At 31.6% G+C, this 23,142-nt stretch overlaps 1 protein-coding gene and 1 pseudogene across 5 annotated transcripts in view; one reads left to right on the forward strand and one right to left on the reverse strand.

Annotated features, from left to right (window-relative positions):
- Window positions 1-3,492: 3,492 nt before the first annotated feature.
- Window positions 3,493-23,142, reverse strand: part of LOC149475340 (fasciclin-3-like) — a 98,267-nt gene continuing 78,617 nt past the window's right edge. For 2 of the 5 annotated variants that reach the window (XM_089713433.1, XM_089713431.1), the window contains exons 10-13: window positions 21,407-21,520; window positions 9,196-9,232; window positions 6,128-6,254; window positions 3,493-5,442 (exon numbers count right to left, since the gene is read on the reverse strand). In XM_089713433.1, coding sequence (XP_089569559.1) covers window positions 5,296-5,442; window positions 6,128-6,254; window positions 9,196-9,232; window positions 21,407-21,520 — 425 coding nt within the window. In that variant the 3' untranslated portion in view covers window positions 3,493-5,295. Of the gene's footprint in view, window positions 5,443-6,127; window positions 6,255-6,940; window positions 7,094-9,195; window positions 9,233-19,044; window positions 19,220-21,406; window positions 21,521-23,142 lie in introns of those variants that run through there. The other 3 variants (XM_089713434.1, XM_089713435.1, XM_089713436.1) reach the window with 3 other exon arrangements.
- LOC149475341 (3,4-dihydroxyphenylacetaldehyde synthase pseudogene) lies at window positions 15,337-16,856 on the forward strand (annotated as a pseudogene).

Below are 23,142 nucleotides of genomic sequence, written 5' to 3' on the forward strand. Positions count from 1 at the left end.
AAAGCTGAAGAGTTTGTTTGTTTAAACGCGCTAATCTCAAGAACTACTGGTCCAGCTTTGAAAAATTATTTCGGTGTTGGATAGCCCATTTATCGAGGAAGCCGTAACCATGACAACGATGAGACAGAAAACAAGAATTAAATAACACTAGCTGCGCTCCACGGTTTCACCCGCGTGGCTCCAATTCTGTTGGTCTTAGCGTGATGTTAAATAGCCTATAGCCTTCCTCGATAAATGGGCTATCAAACACCGAAAGAATTTTTCAAATTGGACCAGTATTTCCTGAGATTATCGCGTACAAACAAACAAACAAACTCTTCAGCTTTATAATATTAAGTATAGATAAGTACCTATTTGATAGCAGTAATCACTAATTGTAAAAATTTTATACAAATTAAAATGTATTTAGTACAGCAAATAGGTACAATAAAATAGGAAAAAACAGGACACGATAAAGTGAAATGCCGTGTTACAGGCTGATGCATTTCACGTGTTAATCTGATCAATTCTCTTTAGGTTTTATTTTAAAAGGAAAATATAATCCAGTCTTCCATTTGTATGGGCTTTTTACTTCGCAAGGCTTAATGTGTGAAAATGATATTAAAAATATATAACTAAGGAAAAGATATAAAAAAATTGTTTTAACTGATTATCATTTTAACAAAAAAAGGAGAAAGATACATATTATATAGTTACTACCAGCTTTTTTTTTTAAAAGATTAATATTTTTCTAAATACAATAAAACAGCCGCTTCTGTCTGTGCGTCCCCATATCTTGAAATTTACGCAACGGATTTTGATGCGGTTTGTTTTAATAGATGGAGTGATTTAAGAGGAAAGTTTTAGGATATAATTTGTTTCTAATAAACTTAATTTTCTACTACAGACTAAAAGCAGGACGAATACATAAACTCCCTTCGAATATATTAAACGTAAAAACAACAGAAAATAACGAATGTGACCAAATCTGCCCCGCGGTTTATGAGGAGTAAGCAATATTTTGTATTTACCTACTATTCGTTACTAATTTACTAGTACAGTCAAATATTTTACTAAATATCACTCAAATCGTGTTTGACTAAAAATGCGTCGATCAAAATTGTTTTTGACTGATTTAAAAGTGGTTTTGACCGCCAATGAGTTTTGCCTGTAACATAAAGCCAGGGGAAATATTGGAACAATCTCGGTTGCACGGCGCTCGGAGCAATTTCAGCTGTTCTCTAAATTGCCCCTGCTTGCCTATACACATCACAATTAAGGAGCCAATTAAGGGTGCAATCCCAATATTGACCATGCTGCAGGTACGTGAGTAGCCCGCATAATATATATATTAGGTACATATATTTATATACTAATCGAATCGAACGAAATGCCATATTTTTATTTCAACATCGTCTAATTTTTTTTTAGTCACCAAATTGTAACACAATGTGTTATAATAAAAAACATTTCCTTTCATCATAATTAACTAGGTGCTCCGCGCGGTTTCACCCCCGTGGCTCCACTCCTGTTGGTCGTAGCGTGATGATAAATAGCCTATAGCCTTCCTCGATAAATGAGCTATATCTAACATCGAAACAATTTTTCAAATCGAACAAGTATCTAGTTCCCGAGATTAGCGCGTTCAAACAAACAAACTCTTCAGCTTTATAATATTAGTATAGATTTAGCGTGCTTTTAATAATTTTAATATTTTAGATACGGTAAGGTTTGCGCCCAACGGTTCGCGATTGGCAAATTTGAGAGGCTGAGGTGGAATTATCAATTTAAAGAATTTGATAACATGTGCTATTTGGAATATGAAAATTGTAGATATAAAAAGAAAAGTAAGTTTTCACCATCATATTATAATAATTCATTTATCACTAGCTGTGCCCCGCAGTTTTACCCGCATTTCTCCGCTCCTATTGGTCTTAGCGTGATTATATATAGCTTATAGCTTTCCTCAATAAATGGGCTATCCAGTGAAAGTATTTTTACAAATCGGACCCGTAGTTCCTGATATTTGCGCGTTCAAACAAACAAACTTTTCAGCATTCAGTGATCTGATTTTCAAGAAATTTCTATTGATTTTACTATTGATATACTTAAATTTGAGATAGTGGTACCAACTAATAATTTGTTACTAATTTTCAGTATACAGTAAGTATTCAGTCAATTTGGTAATTTTTATAGAATCTATAGTATTATCACAGACTAATAATAATATAGTATCTATTATATTATCTGTGATAATAATTTTTGATTCTCCTAGCTGCTCCTCACGGCTTTACATAAGTCAAAAATAACATTTGAAATTTTACCTTTTTATGATATACTAGCCGCTCGTCCCGTAAATATGAAATAAAAATATATAAATGACTCAGGAAAATGTCGCTTTCTGCTTGTGAAAACTTTCTAGTAGTTGTCTGACGTCATTAAAAACATACATATACAAATACAACAATGTTTCCTCTTTCTAATACTTATGTCGAGATTTTAGAAGTAGGTACCTATAAAGTCACTGACCGCCTCCTTGGTACAGTGGTTGACGCGTGAGCGTAGAATCGAGGGTACTGGGTTCGATTCCCCGTGGAGAGCAAGAAAAAAAAATGTCTCGATCTGGCAGGACACAGGAGGCCCACCTACTTGTCCCTAAAGAAAATCGATCAGTGAAACAGATGTATAATGCATCTGCCCCTTACCCCACTTGGGGACGTGGGACTTCACTATTAAGTCGCTTATAAAATACGATTAATGTATTTAATTTCTAGCGTGGTATTTATTACATCGTGGTAACTGTCCGGAATTATCTTCGAGATCCACACATCCAACAAACGGGAAAGAAATATTGAAGAGAATGACAATGTGGATGAGGAATGTGCCATAAATATGTAAAATAAATAAACTGTGTTTATTTTTATTATTATAACTACAAACTCAAACCTTTATTTAATCAATAAGTTCTATTCTAGAAGCATTTTTGAATCATCATAACATAGTTTTAGCGTGTTTTATTAATAGATTGATTGTTTATGTTTGTAATTTTGATAATTACCAGGGATTGCCTAGATATTTCTTATTTTATAAAATATATCAAGTAATTGAAATCGGTTCAGCCATTCTTCAGACATTAAATTATGCTTATTTACCACTGTTGGTTATGACTTTGTTTATTTTAAAAACAAATATAACACTAATGGTTTTATCAGATCCATATTATGTGTGTTCAAGCATTCATTGTAACAGCTCTATATAGTTATATGCATTTGACCTATACATTTTTATTTACAGCTCCATGTGATGTCCCATGCGGAATGCGTTGGTGTTAACACCTCTATATAGTATCAGAAAAAAAACTGCTACAATATCTTGGGTTATCGATTTACTTGATATAAAATTAGTTTCTAGAAGAAAAATACGATAGTTCTATAGAAGAAGAGATTTATATAGAAGAAAAATATTTAAATTCTTGGGTTATCGATTTACCTGGTATAAAATAAAACAAACAAATAATTTTAATTAATTTATTAAGAATACATTAAGTACCTAAGCTTAAATACAAACATACAAACGATACAGAATAAATAATGAAATACATTACATTACATAGGATACATTGAACATTTATTTAAAAAAATATTAAACAATTTCCATATGGATTTGATTTTTGACATTTTTCAATAATTTTTTATTGAAAGATTTATTTAATTTTTAGATTTCGTCAAAAATATTTTCTCACAATGTAAGGAATGTTTACTGTTAAATTTTGGAGCGAAACAAAAAAAAATGTTGTGTGGTTTTATGAAACCACGGTAAAAGTGAAACTGTTCGAACGGTTCCGAACACTGCTTAGTGTAGCGCATGTCGCGATACACGCGACATGCGCTACACAGACCAAACAGTTTGAGACGATGTAATAAAAGTTTCACTTTAAAAAATGGCTTTTAAAAAATATTTTTGTGATCGATACATGTAAAATACGTTATTTGCAATAAAATATACAAAATAGTGCAAGTAAATATAATGAAAATGTGTTTTATATGATTTTTTTCCATTTGTATTGAAGTCAATATATTTTATTCTAATTTCTAGCCACTGGACTAAAAAAACTATAATAAAATTCATAAAAATGCAATTTCCAATGTGCGTAGTTACATAGGTAAAATTTATAAAAAATTGATTTATGTTTTATAATACAAGGAATCGATTAATTAAAATATAAAATATAATGCTATTAAAACACTAAGTTAATGCATTTTTCTTATAAATTTTTATTCATTTAATTAAAACATAGTACATTATTTTAAATAATTTCAATTTCATATTAAATTTCTCGTTAATATATTAAAAAAGTAGATTTTTATACAGAAATATGCATCATCTTTTTATATTCAAGAGCTACTAAAAATAATACTTCATAAAAGGTACATCAAAACTTCGAAGCACCACGCTACCAAAAATAAATCTTAAAATAACGGACGGAAATCAAATTAAAAAAAAAAACTTTTTCAAAAATATTTGTACCCCATTAAAAAAACAACAAAAAACAGTGGAAAGAAGCCTCCACAAAACCCTGTTATTTTCTTAATATAACTTAAAAATATTTTTTATCTGTCTTTATTTCTCGTAAGTACACATAGTTAAAAATAATAATTGAAAAACTATGGCCTTGTCAAACTTTTACTTTAAATGAGGGTAGATTTAGAAAATATTGTTATAATATGAGACAGCTTGTCATAATGACTCAAGTCTTTGAACAGAGCAGACGTGTGTTTAATAAAATTATTTTCAAACAATAATTATTTGTAGTTACAATAAACTTATGAAATAACTAATAATACAAAGAGATTTTATTCGTTCTTGTATACATTGTAATTATGGCTTAAATTATACGAAAAATTACAATAATTAGGATCTTTAACAAACACATAAGCATAATATATTATCCTATAATATCATTTTTCATAAACATTTGTATTAAAATGCTACATTTCTTAACTAAAAATACGATTAAAATATTTTCTTTCTTATAATAATGGTAATTGTTAAAATTATGAGATTACGAAAACTTACCTAAACATATAAAATTTGCTTATTTACTTAACTATACTTTGTTTTAATCTATAAAAATGTGAAAATTTGTAATTAATTTTAGTAATTCCCAATCAAAACGTCAATCTTAAAAAACCGGTGGTTCAATTGTCATAAATTTAAAATATGGTGCGTTTGAAACCGTTACATGTCGTAATTTTGTGCAAAAATACATTTTCAACCATAGAGTAAGAACGGTAGACGCACCATAGAGATGATAAATTATTCTTTTTCGTCTTTGATCTGTGGTGGTTGGTCTGTGTAAACTATTTCTGCGTACTCTGTGGAGGGTGGTGGGGGCTTTTCAGCCGTTTGGTCGCCGAGAGCTAACTCTGCGTAAACCACTCCTTTTTTTTCTTCTTCTGCTGGCTGTAAGAAGAATACGGATTTATGAGTAATTTAAACACGATTCGCTTCGAGTATTGGTTGTACTCGTAAATTATAATCATTATTAAATATTTAATTATAATCATTAGTGCTTTTGCAAGGCAAGAAACTAGATTTCATGAATATATAACACTGGCTAAATTTTTCTAAACAATGTAAGTGTGATTTCGAACACTAATCTTTTGGATGAAATTTATAGCTGTGATACATTCCTATGATGAAGAGAATAAAGAAATACAATAATTTTGCGTCAATAATTAAATAAATTAAACGAACGGCTATTAAATCTTTGTGCATTTAACAATTCCATTCGAAGGCAAGCTGGGCAGCTAGTAAAACAATTTTAAATTAAATTATCGTCTAACTGAGAAGTCGTGTTAAATTATATTATAGTCTACATGTCTAGGAAGTTACAAATAATATAAAATATAACAACAACAATAAATTAAATTATACTGTACTAGCTTACCGCCCGCGGCTTCGCCCGCTTTTTCTAAAACCTAATAAATTATATACTAAAACCTTCCTCTGGAATCACTCATTCTATTAAAAAAAACCGCATCAAAATCCGTTGCGTATTTTTAAAGATTTAAGCATACAAAGGGACATAGGGAAATAGGGACAGAGAAAGCGACTTTGTTTTATACTATGTAGTGACTATACTCACAGTTTCAGCATCAGCATTATTGGTAGCCTGAACTCTATCTCTCCCGAGCGGCAGAGCTGCCCGCACGCGGGCGCCGAGCGCGGAGAGACGCGACCGCTCGCGGCCAACCGCGCTCTCTGTGTCGCTACTGACAGATGGTTTTATCAGCTCCGTGTTGTGTACGTGATTGCGGTGTTTTAAAAGGTCTATGTTATGTACTAAGTGTATGTGCATTTGCTCTTTGAGTGACTGACAGATGGTTTTATCAGCTCCGTATTATGTACTAGGTGTAATTGTTGTTACAACTCTATATGATGTAGCGGGTGAATTGGTTTTAATAACTCTATGTAATGTACTGACTGTATTTGTTGTTACAACTCGTGTGTTATGTATAATAGATGTATTAGTTGTATCAGCTCCGTGTTATGTACCTACATGCTAGCTACATTTGATTTGTTGTAACAGCTCCATGTGATGTCTCATGCGATTGTGTGTTAACAGCTCTGTATTATATTATGACAAGGAGTGCTTAGATTTCTATAATCACATTTTTGTACTAAATAACTTATTTTAATTAAGCATGTGCAATGGTAAATAATAAATATACTGTGGTTTGTTAGTAAGCATGCTTTCGTATAAAAGTATTATTTCGTAACATAAATGTGAGGTATCAAAACGAGAGAAACGGAAGATAGATAGAAAATAAAGTCGAAAGAAATATTTTCAAATATTTTCAGTTAAAGTGGGGCAAAATCGAGTCTAAAGGCATCGGTTACATACAAACATACAGGTGAAGCTAATAACAGCGTATTATTTGAACACAAGAAAGTACTTTCTCCCGTTTACCTCGCCTAATAAGATTAGTAATCACACAAAAACTTTGCTTATAATATTCCGATTGATATCCACATGCAAAACATTAGTAACATTACATACTGTCGAGGTAGCGTGTTCCCAGCCTCTATAAGCACTACACCAGCCGTCGCCCTTGCGGAAACAATATACACTGTACAGTGCTGACATAAATGCGGAACGTGTTTTGAAGTGAAACTTCTTAAGGCGCGTTGAGAGTAAAATTTCAGGGTCGCGTCGTGGCAATACCATCACGTCATGGAGTAAGGCGATGATTTTATTAACTTTGAATCTTGCCAAAGAAGTTTCACTTCTGACACGTGAGCTCGGCACACGCGCTTTTTTTTTGTTTTAATGTATTTTTTATTGTCTTTCATCAGTACGTTCGTCCTTACTCACTTAAAAACTAACAACAATGTTTATTTGTCCTATTCGACGCGTTCCTTTATTTTTGTCACACACTGTACTAGTCCATGTACATTAATTACAACTATTTAATACTAACAGGGAGATAGGAAAGGTTAACAAACAAAACTGCTGAACCGATTTCGATTGAAATTTGATAATAGATAATTTGTTTTTTTTTTTTAATCTATCAAAGCAAAGCCGTGAGCTAAAGCTTCTAAGGAATGAGGTAATTTTAAATAAAGATCTACTTTCTATTTACAGTAATATGAAAACTATACAAAAGTTAAATTTAAATGTATACATATATGCAAAGTCAAAATAAAATATATTTATTAAGAGTAGGAACAAAAAAATTGATAATTACCCTTAAAACCAAAGAATAACATTTATAATTTATTTACAAAAACAATTAAACACCAAACCCAAAAAAAATATCCTAAAAACTAGGGATGTAACGATACATGATTTTGCCGATACGATACCGATACCGATATTTGTAGTAATGTATCGGCGATACCGATACCGATACCGATATCGATGGCTTGGTAGAAAAATAAATAGTGAATTATGCATAAAAAGTTACCAACATTTAACAGAGACAACTGTTAATCGTATTCTTTTAAATAAAAATGCCAAATCAAAAAACAACAAAACCATTTATTTTAGTATTATTATTTTACGAAGTCAGTTAAACTTTAAGTAATACACATACAATCAGTACCTAATAAAAGTTTACTATTGGTAGAGTTTCTTCAGAAAACAAAGTGCGCACGCGCGGGCGGCCTCCCGCATCGTTCATTGGGTGCGGGTTTTTGAATTATTTGATATCAAAAAAATTGGTTGTTTGTAAAGTAGGTTTACGATCGAGATGTTTACGTGATAACATAATGCAGTGGCAGCGCTCGAGATGAAACGGGATATCGGTCCGTCTCTCTCTCGTTATACCTGCGATCGCGCTCGTGAGGTTTTGGTGTGACACAAGTTTATGAACATGTCACCCGACTAAAACGATTTTAAAAACGTTATCACGTTAAAAATTAAAAAAATTCAAAATTATTTCTTTCTTTCCTTTACATAAACAAATTTGTGATTGGAACACTCCTAGTAAGCAAATAAAATGCTTGTGCAGGAGGTTCCGCTCTTCCTTAACACTATTACAGAAACAGAAATAAAACAATATGAATGAATACAATGCAAAAACATAAAAAAAAGAAAGAATTTAATAAAAAATGGTTGCCTGTAAAGTCGGTTTTACGGGCGAAGATTTTACGTGACAACGTCTTTTTCTCGATCATAGTTGAGTGGGAGAGAGACGCAAGGCATTCGGCGGGCCTCTCTCTCGTTCGGTGACTCATCGTAACGTTACCGAGCGTTACACTTTTTCATAAGTGACTCCCAGTCGCAACCTAATTTAAGACGTTGTCACGTCAAAAAATATCGGTATCGGTTGATTTATTATCGGCGATACCGATATATCGGCTTGCCGATATATCGGCCGATATATCGGTATCGGTATCGGTATCGTTACATCCCTACTAAAAACCATCATATAAGGCCTGTTCAGATTAGAGCGGTATCCGCTACCGCCGTGGGTAGCGATATCCCGATGGGCACGCGATTAAATCTCTTACGTAGTATACTATAGAGACTCTAATCGCGTACCGATCCGAGTACCGTAGCGAACAGCCCATCGGGATACCGCTACCCACGGCGGTAGCAAATACCTCTGTAGTTTGAATAGGCCTTTATTGGTAATTTGGTAAAAGAAAGAGTAATTAAATGTTATCAATTATAAGAAAAATAAGGGTAGATGAATAATTTTTACTTACGATTCGCCAGAACTCTTCCCGTGTTCACGACTCCTTGCTGTAATAAACAAATATAAAAATAAATATAAACTAGTCACTACATATTATAAAAGTCCTCCTGTTTGTCTGTCTGTTCGTTTACTGTGACCTCGACACGTTGTGAACAATTTTTTTGCTAATAAGTTAAAAAGTCGAGATAGGTTACCAACACAACATTCGATGATTCGATCTTCAAACACGGCACACTAACGCACACACGATTAGACGTCACAGTGAGATGGCATAATTCAACACGTGAGCGAAAGAGACAAATGAAGTAAAATGTGGCTAATTGGCCACGTTTCAATTTTTTTATAATAATATCATTGATACACCGAATATAGATATATAATTTATAACTAGCTACTACTACCTGGTTTTCCTTGCTTTTGTTGCTAGGATACAATAAATTTCAAGGAAGTAGTTACAAATGTGTTATTAAATTAAATCAATACTTTTGTTTTCACGTGTTTATTTTAAAACTCACAATGATAAGTAATTTTTATTTACCCAACTGTTGCACTGTCTGCAATTTATAGATAAAATATTGTACAACATTTATTTGTTTTTAAGATTATGATTTTTTTCCAAGTATGTATATGTTATGGGTTCTCTATTTAAATAAACATAAGTTGCCTGGCAGAAATCACTGCATAGTGATAAGGCCGCCCTTTGTGCTTTTGTTTTATTGTAAATTGTTATTTTATGTACCTGTTTTATTGCACAATAAAGTGTTAAATAAATAAATAACAAAATAAAGCTTTTTTAGTAACTTTTTTTTTTAAATATCGTGTAAAATTATTTCTTAGCTAGAACACAATCCAGATAATTAATAAGTCACTTTTAATCAGAAAAATAACCTTCTAAAACCTACTCGGCCCGTTCTTTGGCATTATTATTATGATATATTATGTAGTTACATATTTTTTTAATGAAAATATAATATTGACTTGATTTTAAAAGAGCAACTATGAAGTTTCTTGTCGGTTCTTCTTCATAGATACTGCTTTCCGAATCGGTGGTAAATGTTAAAAATATGTAATCACGATTCAAAAAGCTTTTATAAGAAGTCTAATTGAATAAATAAATGTTTGAGTTTGAGTTTTGAGTCTACTGAAACTTAAAAATAAAACATGGCGTGTGTAAAATTAGGAAAAAGGGTAAGATTGGCGAAGAATAATTTATAATTACATAATATATTGCTTCAAAACCTTAATGACATTGATTAAATAAAACAAGCTGTTCTTATTTAATAAATACTTTTATTGGATAACGTACTGGTCTATACAATTGTTAAAATTTCACTAAAACTGATGAACTGATCTAGCGCGTCCATAGCTATCGAAAGGAATTTTATCAAAATGTTAAGTCAATACGACTGTTTTTGGTTGTTACATGGCAGTGATTTTTTTTTAATTGCAAATTATCAATACAAGAACGTTAAAAAAATAAAATCTTAATAAAAAAATACTAAAATCACATTGATGGTGAATTATAGATTAAATTAATTAATAATATTGTAATATATATCGTTTTTACAGCATTTATATACGATTTTGCAACTTTTACATAAAAAATTAAATACTTGAGCAAGAAAAAATGTCGCGCTTATTTTGAAAAAATAAAAAATGTTTTTTTTTTCGTTGCAAAAGCGTATAATATGTATTACAAAACAACCTAAACTTAAAATTAATTTTAAGTAGGCTAACTTTTACAATTTATATACAAAAAATAATGGATAAAATAAAAAAATAAAAATGGTGGTACGAACACATTAAACATCTAAATAATGTACTTATTAAGTATAAATTCATCAGAAAAGCCAGTCTGTATGAAGCAAAAACCTTAAATTTTTATGTTTGTTTATCTGTTACCTTTAAATCGTTATATTGGTTGAAATTAAAAAAATACTTTAATATGGTTCGATAAAAAGTATATTTCTTTATATAAAACAAAAAACATCTTTTATAAGTACAGACATACCTATATATTTTTTAAAAATTATGAAAGTTTTTGCTTCATTGACGTTTTTTATTAAAAAATTTCATAAATTTGAAATTACCTAGTGAGACAGTATAACCACTGTTTAAACAAAACCGAGATTAACTAATACTAAACGAAAACTTAGTTTAACAATTAATTAAATTATCTATTGTTAACTATTTGCATAATTTTCAAATAACTAATCGAAGTTTTACAAAACTGTGTTTAAATACAAAGTTTAAGTATGGTTTAAGTTTATTCGATGTTACATCACAACATACAGTGAGATTCTTAGAACTAATTAAGTTATATTAAAGAGAGTATAGAAATTCGATTTAAAAACTGTTTGTGAATGATTTTATTAATTTTCAAAATATACAGGGTGTCCCACTGTTGGTATACTAAGCTCAAAGGAGGTTATAGTTTTGCATACGCTGAGTACGTAAAAAATAATTAAAAAATTCCAGACGCAGTTTTTTTTCAAATAGATGAATTCTTAAAACTCTATGTGTACACCCCTAACAAGCTACCCGCCCAACTTTGCTACCAGAACGTGACCTATCGTTTAAGATTATGTTTTCATAGACAAAATGCTCACATTAGCGAAGCGGTATATGCCGGCTGCGCGAAGCTAGAGAAGAATACATGGATATTTAGGAAAAAAATAGCAAAAAATTTTTGATGTTATTTTGTTGTTTAAGTATTTTTTACGTGATCAGTGTATGCAAAACTACAAGTCCCTTCGCGCTTAGTATACCAATAGTATACCAATAGACACCCTGTATAAGTTATTAAGCAAACCTAACTTAACTTTAACTTAATTTTAGAACCGACTCGTATGCCCATCCAGATTTTAGCCTGCAATTAAAACATAATTTGCTTTATAACTTGTTATCTTGCTCTAAGTTATTTTAAGTTAGAATTGGATGATTGACTAAACGTTACTTAGGCAAATTGACGCGTGACAACCCTACTAAAATATAAATCAATGCTTAGAAACAACTATTTTAATAATCACTTTAAAATCAAAACAGAAATTGACTCCATTCTTTGTACAAACAAATGACAAACGTTAGTTAATTTTGAAATAAAAATAAAGTTATTAAATACCTTTGATCTTTATTTTTTTGTATCTTTAATGTTAATTTCATAATAGGGTTGGCAACACTATGAAAATAATACAATTAGTGCAAAAATCTACCACCAAAGTTAATGATTTGCGATTGTGCAGGAAAATCACTCGCGTGCCAAAAATATGATTATGTTCGTGAAAAAATGATTTTAGGACGAAAAATGACAAAAAAAATATTTACAGTACATACTTTATATTGACATTAATTCCGTGTTTGATTAAAAATGTCATTTAAAAGGGATCTTTATTAGGAGTTTAAACTTTCTAGCCAGTTGATTAAATAAGGATTAGAACAAATTTTATTATTGCTTATATGATAACTCTGTATACAGGGTGTACCAAAAAGTAGTGATGAACGGAAGCTGAGAGGTAGAGGACCTAGAGGGCTATCCGAATCACCCCCATGTATGTTATGCGATTTTTCGTATTTTCGGAGTTATGACGTTTTTTTCAATTTTTCACCTATCGCCGAGTACGATGATATTTTCACTCATGCTGACGTCAATGATTGCGGAAGATGCTTGATTTTTTTTGTGTGCTAAGCTGAAAGATAGGCCAATTCAGTATGGTAACATTTACTATCGTTAGATCTTTGAATGGAATAAAAAAAAGAATTAAATGGCAAGAAAGATAAAATTACCCAATATGTTCACCACTTTAAGGGCCCGTAAAAAAATAAAATCACATAAAAAAAGTTTTCCGTTTGACTTTTAAAAACTTGCTCTATCTATCAGATAGCTACCCTGAAAATTTCATTTAATTATTCAGAAGGCTTCAATCGAAAAATTTAAATCTAAATGTGGTAAGTGCAAAAATTGAATTAACTTGATGATCATTAAAACCAATAAATAGGTGTTTAATTACCAGAATTTTTTAAAATAACCCCGCTGTTGCTCAATGCAAGTGCGACATCACCGTAAAAAGTTGTCTTTTAAATGTCTGAATGCCCTTTTATCATTTTTAATGGTTTCTTCTGCTACTATGAATTTCCGGGTTATTTCGTCCAAATTGTGGCATTTTCTCAAGTAGCCGAGGTCTTTTTAGTATTCCCATTGAAACAAATCAATGGGGTTTAGGTCGAGGGACCGTGGAGGCCAGGCTTTAAGGCAGGCATCACCGGCGCATGCGCAGGCTGCAACGACCAATCCATCTTTCAGGGTATCTTTGCCCTTTAGCCTGGCCTGCACGGTCCCCGGACATAAACCCTATTGATTTTTTTCCTTGGGGATACTACAAAGACGAGAGACTGCCACAATTTGGACGAAATAACCCGGAAATTCATAGTAGCAGAAGAAACCATTAAAAATGATAAAAGGGCATTCAGACATTTAAAAGACAACTTTTTACGGTGATGTCGCACTTGCATTGAGCAACAGCGGGGTTAATTTAAAAATTTCTGGTAATTAAACACCTATTTATTGGTTTTAATGATCATCAAGTTAATTCAATTTTTGCACTTACCACATTTTGATTTAAATTTTTCGATTGAAGCTTTCTGAATAATTAAATGAAATTTTCAGGGTAGCTATCTGATAGATAGAGCAAGTTTTTAAAAGTCAAACGGAAAACTTTTTTTATGTGATTTTATTTTTTTACGGGCCCTTGAAGTGGTGAACATACTGGGTAATTTTATCTTTCTTGCCATTTAATTCTTTTTTTTATTCCATTCAAAGATCTAACGATAGTAAATGTTACCATACTGAATTGGCCTATCTTTCAGCTTAGCACACAAAAAAAATCAAGCATCTTCCGCAATCATTGACGTCAGCATGAGTGAAAATATCATCGTACTCGGCGATAGGTGAAAAATTGAAAAAAACGTCATAACTCCGAAAATACGAAAAATCGCATAACATACATGGGGGTGATTCGGATAGCCCTTTAGGTCCTCTACCTCTCAGCTTCCGTTCATCACTACTTTTTGGTACACCCTGTATATAGTAGCATATGAAATTATTTTGTCATAGTTCTTGAGCCATTTTTTTGGTCTTTTTGATATTAGTGTAGAAAAATATTACATTGAATATGTCCTGTTATATTTATTTGTAGAAAACCATTTAATAAAATTACAATAAATGTAATATTTTAGCTTGCAAACACATTATCTATACTAATATTATAAAGCTGAATCTCATGAACTACAGGTCCGATTTGAAAAAATATTTCGGTGTTAGATAGCCCATTTATCGAGGAAGGCTAATAGGCTATAATATATCATCACGCTAAGACCAACAGAAGCGGAGCAATGCGGGTAAAACCGCGGGCACAGGTATTTCTTAATAATTATGTAAATGAAGATAAATTTTGAGAGAATTCAAAAATTTTTCCAAGAAATCATTGCAATTTTAATTATATATACTTAAGGAGAATAAAAGTAATTAGTAGATGGAAAATTTATAACAGTTATGCAAGAATTATCTACTATTTATATACCGTGGGTTTGCATGGATTTATAAAAAAAAGTATATATTTTCTGAATGCAGTAAGTAACTAAGCAGGCGTATTTTTAGTTTTTTTTTTCTTTACGTTTGTATATAGGAGTTTTTCATATGGTTGTGTGTAGTTATTCATTAGTTATTTATTAGTTGTTTATTTATTATTTAGTTCATTATATGACGTTATTTACTATTTTTTACTACATATTTCTAACTGATAAAGATTCATATATGTGGCATAAAACTAACTACATTTTTTTACTGATTTTAACTCTTTATATTTTAATTAACATAGAATTAGTGAAGATACATACTGAATATTTGTCCATCAGATCCCAAAAAGCACAATATTTAGAAATTAATACATATGAAACGGATTTAAAATGCGATTTTTTTATATTATTTCCTGTACAAAATCCATTAAAAGTATTTAATTCCCAAACAAATACATTTTTAATAGCATTAACACATAAAACGGTCAGACAGAATAATTATTTTGTATATTATAATCGATATTGATACAGCTGAACATGTACTATAAAATTCATTTCATTTCCTTCCTAAAACACAAAGATGGATTCCCAACAATTCAGAGAGTTCGGAAGAGCAGCTATCGACTTCATAGCTGACTACTACGACAATATAAAAACACAGGACGTCCTACCGTCTGTACAACCTGGCTTTTTAATCAATCAACTGCCAGAAAACGCGCCAGAAAAACCAGAAAACTGGCGAACAGTTTTCCAGGATTTTAAAGGTCTTATCGTTCCTGGAGCTACTACGTGGCATTCGCCGCAATTTCATGGATATTACCCATGCGGGAATTCCTTCGCTAGTATCATAGGCAGTTTGCTAACAAATGGCCTGGGTAATGTTGGCCTTACTTGGGTAGCCAGTCCTGTATGTACAGAGTTAGAAGTAGTAACCATGAACTGGCTTGGAAAGCTACTGGGATTGCCAGATGAATTTTTAAACTGTTCCTCTGGTCCTGGAGGCGGAGTAATTCTGGGATCAGCCACAGAAGCTATGTTCGTTTGCATGCTAGCAGCTAAGGAAAGGATGTATAACATGCAAGAGGTTGGTTTAGATGAGCACCTAACTAAGACGAAGTTCGTGGCTTATACCTCGAATCAGAGTAACGCAGCTGTTGAAAAATGTGGAATTTTAGGTTCTATGAAGATGAGACTATTAAAATCTGACTCCAGTGGAAGACTGCGTGGTGAAACGTTACGAAATGCGTTTGAAGAAGACAAAGCAAAAGGCCTGGTGCCTTGTTATGTTGTCGCGACGTTGGGAACTACAGGGATTTGTGCGTTTGATCCTTTATACGAATTAGGTCCAATTTGCAAGGAATATAATGTGTGGTTGCATGTAGATGCAGCGTACGCTGGTGCGGGCTTTGTATGCCCGGAGAATAGATATCTCATGCAAGGGATGGAATATGCCGATTCGTTTGACGTAAACGTCCATAAGTGGCTTTTAGTGAATCTAGATTGTTCAGCGCTCTGGGTGAAGAATGGCTACGATTTGATCAGAACATTTGACGTCCAAAGAGTATATTTAGATGATGTTAACATGGATCTTCATATCCCTGATTACCGTCACTGGCAAATGCCGTTGGGAAGACAATTTAGATCACTTAAACTATGGACCGTTATGAAGATATATGGAGCTGAAGGTTTGAGAAAGCATATTAGGAGTCAAATGAATTATGCTAAATATTTTGCTAAGTTGGTTAGCAGTGATGAAAGATTCGTAGTCGATCCAGAACCTTCTATGGGTTTAGTTTGTATTCGTTTGGTTGAAGGGGACAAAATAACTAAAAAACTGCTCGATAATCTAGTTGAATCAAGACAGACTTTCATGGTTGGTGCGTATCATCGAAATCGGCTCATCATACGAGTGGCTATCTGTTCCCAGTTCACAACAAAACGAGATGTTGAAATCAGCTGGGATATTATCAGAAATGAAGCCAGTAAATTAATTATGAGTGATATTAGAAATTAGTATTTAAATTGGCCAGTATTAATATACCCATCTCAGAATTGAGTATGCTCTTACGTAAAAATTTGAGCTGCTACGCTATTTCTATACGTATATCTATATTCTAACTTGAGATGTCACTTGGGTTTGCGTTATCAACTGAGTTTAGGGTTGAAAACAACACTCGGCTCTTATGAGCGTACTTGTGACGTCACCGCTAGCACGATCGGCTCCTAAATATCAACGTTTATGTTCCCGCCATTGCGATCTCATTTGAGACGCTGTTGATATGTGTTTATAAATCAGCAAAGATATCAAGGTGCTGAACTGAACTTGACAATGATTTCGTATCTACTTGAACACGAGTATGAGATCGGATTATTAATACGGGCCATTATCATGTAACGTAGAGATAGATTATTAATTAATAAAATCATTCATAAACATTACAAACATTTAAAAACATCAAAATTGGACTTATTACTATCTAATGTATATTTGATAAGTCGTGATGACAATAAATTTCATTATAACTAAGACGAATTATTATCTTTGAGTACAATTATTTGTGATTATTTATATGGTGACTTTTCTAATTCAAATAAAACCTAAAACTTAGCATAATTATGTATTCAAAATGGTCAATTTCCGATATTCCAAAAATAAATCATCGAAATTTTAAATTTCAGTTACTTGACCTTCAAAAATATTATTTAACGACTTCATAATTAAAAAAAAACAATTTATCAGATCATAAATTATATAACAGCAAATAATTATTTACAAGAACATCTCTAAATGGCTTATAACTGTTTTTTCGTGGTTTTTTCCATATTTTATTATATTTTACAGAATATGGTAGTTACCTAGTAAACTGATTTAAAATATATAATATATGACGTGTGTTTAAAAACGTTGTAAAAAATGACAGTAAAAAAACATGGCGGTTTTCGCCAAAAGTTGATCGACTCAAAGACAATAATTCGTAAAACATATTGGCAGATTGAATATTTCGATTAAATATATCAATTAAATCGATTAACTAGGAAACATCTACCAATACTGAATACAGGTTGGTAAGTTTGAGGTAACACGTAACTGCAAGCTTGACAAGCATGATCAAGCGGCTTGAAGTTTTGCAGTTACGTCCTATCTTGAACGTGGTTTGATATAGCTGTCACCAATGTCACTAAGGGAGTATTCAGAGAGAAAGCTTGAAACTTATAAGCGCTTATCGGCGCTTGTCATGTTCATATATTTTCCTGCGCGGGTTGACAGCACTGACAGGAAAATATATGAACATGACAAGCGCCGATAAGCGCTTATAAGTTTCAAGCTTTCTTTCTGAATACGCCCTAAGCGTCTATAAAATTCAAAGAATCAACGTACGAACTAAATTTCTCAATATATTTTCCAAACGTCAATCTATATTATTTCATCGTTAATATTTAAAACATTTGATTTTCAAATACAATGACAAGTAACGCGTATACGTCACAGCTGAAAACCACAAATAAAATTTGACACTGACAGCTAAAACAACGCGGTGACGTACAATAAACAATTCGACTCACAATCACACTTAAAAATAATCCGTAGCAGAACTCTGCCTATGTAAAAAGGCAGAGTTTTTAAATAAGCGATATAGATAATATATGATAGATGAACGTTACTGTCACGAAATAAGGTGTTAATTTCAGTGAATGCTTATCACAACGCCGCTCGAACATTTTTAACAATCGAAAGGCGATTGTGAGTATAGTTGTTTGTCGTCCGTCAATGGCTCCTACATAACATGATATTGACACTTGACAGCTGCGATAGGGCGTATTCAGAAAGAAAGCTTGAAACTTATAAGCGCTTATAAGCGCTTATCGGCGCTTATAAGCGCTGGTAACCCGCGCAGGAAAATATATGAACATGCGCTTATAAGCGCTGACAAGTTCCAACAAGTTTCAACAAACTTGGCGGCGGCGATATTTATTACTCAATTATGGCAACGAGCCAAAGTCAGTTGCCAGTTGCCAGTGTCAAGTTAAATAGCTGACAAATTACTTATACCGCCGTGTGACAAATAAAACATGACATTTATAGAAAAAACTGCGCTGTTACAAAATTAATTTGATACTAATGCTTGAAACGATTTTAAAATTAAGACGGCTATACATTACGCTGTCACACATAAAACTTCACATTGGCAGTTGACAGCTCCGCAAGACATAATTTATATATTTTGAGATCGGCATTGATCAATTTTGACATTTACAGTTGACAGCCAATTTTTGACAGCTGCCACACATTCCGCCACAGATAAAACACGACATTGACCCAAATCTCTAGAACGCAAACTAAACGGCCGTGTCCGGCTTCTTGCCGTTCCCGTTAGCGTACTCGTGGTCGTGGCTCGGGTTGACGGCGCCGGCGTCGTCGCGCGGCGGGAGGGGCGCCTCCGACCCGTCCGGTATGTCCATGCCTGTACAGTTGAGCGATCAAGAACCGTTTTGGGTGTTTTTTGATATTTTATGGAGAAAGATGGATTTCTATAACTGATTTTACAACTAATTTCTTTTCAAAATGTGTTATACTAACTGAAGCATATTTTTTTGAATAAATGGTATTAATGGTACTTTTTAATTGTGTAGTATTTGTAAGTGCTATAAGATTCTATCGATGTCAAATAGTAACACATGTTGTATCATTGAGGAGTATAGATACATTTGAAAACGCTTTAATGTTGTATATTTTTACTAATGCGTTATTAAGCTGTTTTATACCATTTCAATTTAAAACTAAAGAATATTATCATTCAAAAAGGTGTACTAAAAAACATACACTAATATTTACGAGAGAGTACCAGTAACTTGTTTTAAATATCAGTATCAAAAGGCTACGAGAAATTAAAACTATTTAATCCATCTGTCAGTCGACTAATACAGAGTGCAAAATTAAGTTCGTTAGTAACACAGATAATCTAAATACCTTAACCATTTCATATTTTAGTATCTACATTTTGTGAATTATGTGCTTTTAAATTTAAAGTGAATTAGGCAGGTTGATAAACCTGTTTTACAAAACCATAATATAAGGTTAGTTCATTGTAATTATTTGTAAATTTTGTCCATTTTTATAATGCAGGCTCTAGGGTGGATCTTCGATGATATCACAAAATTATAGGTATACTAATTTATTTTTGACAAATTTGTTTAGGAAAAATATTGTAATACAATACATTAAAATTTTGAAAAATCTAAAATCACGAAGAATCTAAGTCTATTACAAGACAAGTTATGCCTTAAAAGTTAGTAACTATTACCAATTAGTACTAATAAGAAAGAATTAAGACTTTTAAATAGAACCCATTTTCTAAATTCCCATCCACACATGCACATGCCTAGATATTTAGTACATCCATGCGAATCATGCTTATCATTCCTAAAGGTCTTGATCGCTCAAATATAGCAAACTTATATTTATAAATCACCACGGGTCGCAACCAATAGCGTGCTTAGAATAACAACCAATAGGCGTCGAGTATTTTAAAATACCGACCAATCATAGAGTTCTATTTTCGCGCGACTCGTGTTGATGAATTTTATTCTAATTTAAAATCACTGCCAATAGTAAGAGTTCATATTGCGTTATAATAATACGTTTTAAATATAATTTTTAACCAATGTCATAAGATTTTTGCATATTTTGAAGCTTATACTATGATTTAGGATTTAGGAAGCAAAGCGGTAATGCATGGAACAAAATATTGACAAAACTTTTCTTGAAAAATATTTTTTTAGAACTACCCCACAAAAGCAAGACATAATTTAAAATTGTTTTTACGATTGTGACGAAGACAACACACAAGATTTCATAATAATCGTTGTCTTTCCGGAAATTGTATGAGGTCTTAAAAAAATAAAATGAGCTAAGATCGAGCCCTGGTCAAAATTTTACCGAAAAAAATAAAATTAAATCAATCTGTCCATCATTTAGAAAAAAAAAACATTACACTTTTAAAATACTACTTAAACAGTATTACTGACTTTATTTCAATAATAAATATAACTAGTCTAATATTACATGCAGACGTCACAATATCTATAAAAATCATGCAAAATAAAGTTTTGTCTATATTTTAATGAATGAATAAAGGAATAATGAATAATTCATTACCATTCGATAAATAAAGCAAATAAAATATGATTTTCGATTCAAACATTTTGAAACTAAGGTTATTTTTGGAAAAAAAACGTTAGTTTCATTAGTTATAAATAATAATATATAGTTGCTAGATTCATTAATTATATTATTAAAAAATTGGAGGACTTTAAACATTAAGAATGAATTTCTATGTTATAATTATTTGGTTCTATTCCAAAAAAGCTATAAAACGTGTTCTGTATTCACGAATTTAGATTATGATTAAATTTAACACAACACTAATAAATAAAATGTTTTAACCTAACAATCGAAAAACGTTTCTCAATCTTATCTATTTACCTATAATTAAAGAAAATACTGCCTAATTTTTTCATTTGTCACAAAAAACCTTATTTCTCACAATGTTTTTCCCAAAAAACTTTCCCCCAAAATATTTTTTGTACTTTTTCCCCAATTTTTTCTATTTTTTCGCACAATTAACGTATCTAGCAACACACAAACATACCTGCAAAACACCATCTATCCGTTGCTTTCGCGAACACGACGAGGGACACCGCTATGAGAAGAAGCAGGATGGCGATAACTATGCCAACTATAGCGCCTGTGCCTAGTTCTACACCTAGAAATAAATAAAATAAATAAATATTTATAAATTTTTATATTTATATTATTTTTTTTTATTTCAGGTCATTTTTCACACACGGCACGATCTGATCCCATACTAAGCTTTCGCTTGTGTTATGGAAACCAGATGGCTGTTAAACAAACATAAATAAATACTTATATCGATAATTAACACCCAGACACATACAACAGAAATATTAGTTGTTATTAGATTTATTGTATACAAGAATTCCGCCCCGGCTTCACCCGTGGTACATGTTTTCTATCCATAAGAACCATCCTCGTACTTCAAGGAATATTATAAAAAAGAATTAACGATATCGGTTCAGCCGTTCTCGAGTTATACGTTTACCAACACAATTTGCGATTCATTTTTATTAAATAGAAGATAATAAATAATAATCTTAATCTATAAAATAAAAATCGGTGTACATACGACTTTTAAGTCGGTTAAAAAAAATGTTCGAATGTGTTACCTTTTTTAACATTCTTGTTATGGCATAAGGAAGGTTCTCATGGAGGGAAAACACGAAAAAGGGGCAATAATATGTGATAAACTGTGTTTTTCATGATGCCATAATACGATATATTTATGTTAATTATTTGTATTTACAGAAAATCAATGTAGATATGTATTACCTAAAACTTTGCACATGTATTTTAAAACTTATCATATCTCAATTTTCAACAAAATTACTTACAAGGCATACAAAATTGCTCATGCATATACTAAAATATTTGAAATTTACATTCGTATTCAAACATTATATTAAACAATAACTATAAAAAAACTTTTTTTTACAAAGCATAGTCAATCAAAATTCAAGATCATTAGACTTCATAATTAAAAAAAAGCTTTAACAAAATATTTTCACGCTTAACAGTTTTATACGAATATAAGAAACTGTATAATATAAAAAAATGGCGCATTTTTCAGCCAAAAATCCATTCACTAATCTACATGGAACATGCCTAGAGCAACATGGTAATATTTAAACGCATTTAATTGAGATAAAACCTATATAATATTATAAATGCGAAAGTAACTCTGTCTGTCTGTCTGTTACTCAATCACGCCTAAACTACTGAACCAATTTTCATGAAATTTGGTATGGAGATATTTTGATACCCGAGAAAGGACATAGGCTACTTTTTATCCCGGGAAAATGACGCAATCCCGGAAATCCCGCGGGAATGGGAACTATGCGGGTTTTTCTTAGACTGCGCGGGCGAAGCCGCGGGCGGAAACCTAGTATTAAATAATAAAAAACCATGTTGCTCATAATTTTCATTCAAATTTCAAATACATATATGATCATTCCCAATTAGTTATTTATCTTACCATAGATATCGAAATTTAGAAAAGATGCGATCGCTTTGTTTGCTGAAAATGTTTTTAAAATTGTATTTTCATAAGTTTTTTATTAATATTATACTTGTATAAAGAGAAAATAATAGTGAATACTGAATAGTAACCAAAACAATATTTTTGACTAGATAGAAAAACATACACACAAAGCTAAATATAATAACTTGAAAGTTTAAAGATATTATATCATAAGCTCTCATATACTATAGTTACAATAAACATTGAAGTAACTATACTATTTTTTAAAA

The sequence above is a fragment of the Colias philodice genome, chromosome 30 (assembly GCF_061535455.1).
Source record: "Colias philodice isolate Cphi_HAF_F1 chromosome 30, ilColPhil1 Martin Lab GWU primary, whole genome shotgun sequence".
In the NCBI taxonomy this organism is placed as follows: domain Eukaryota; kingdom Metazoa; phylum Arthropoda; class Insecta; order Lepidoptera; family Pieridae; genus Colias; species Colias philodice.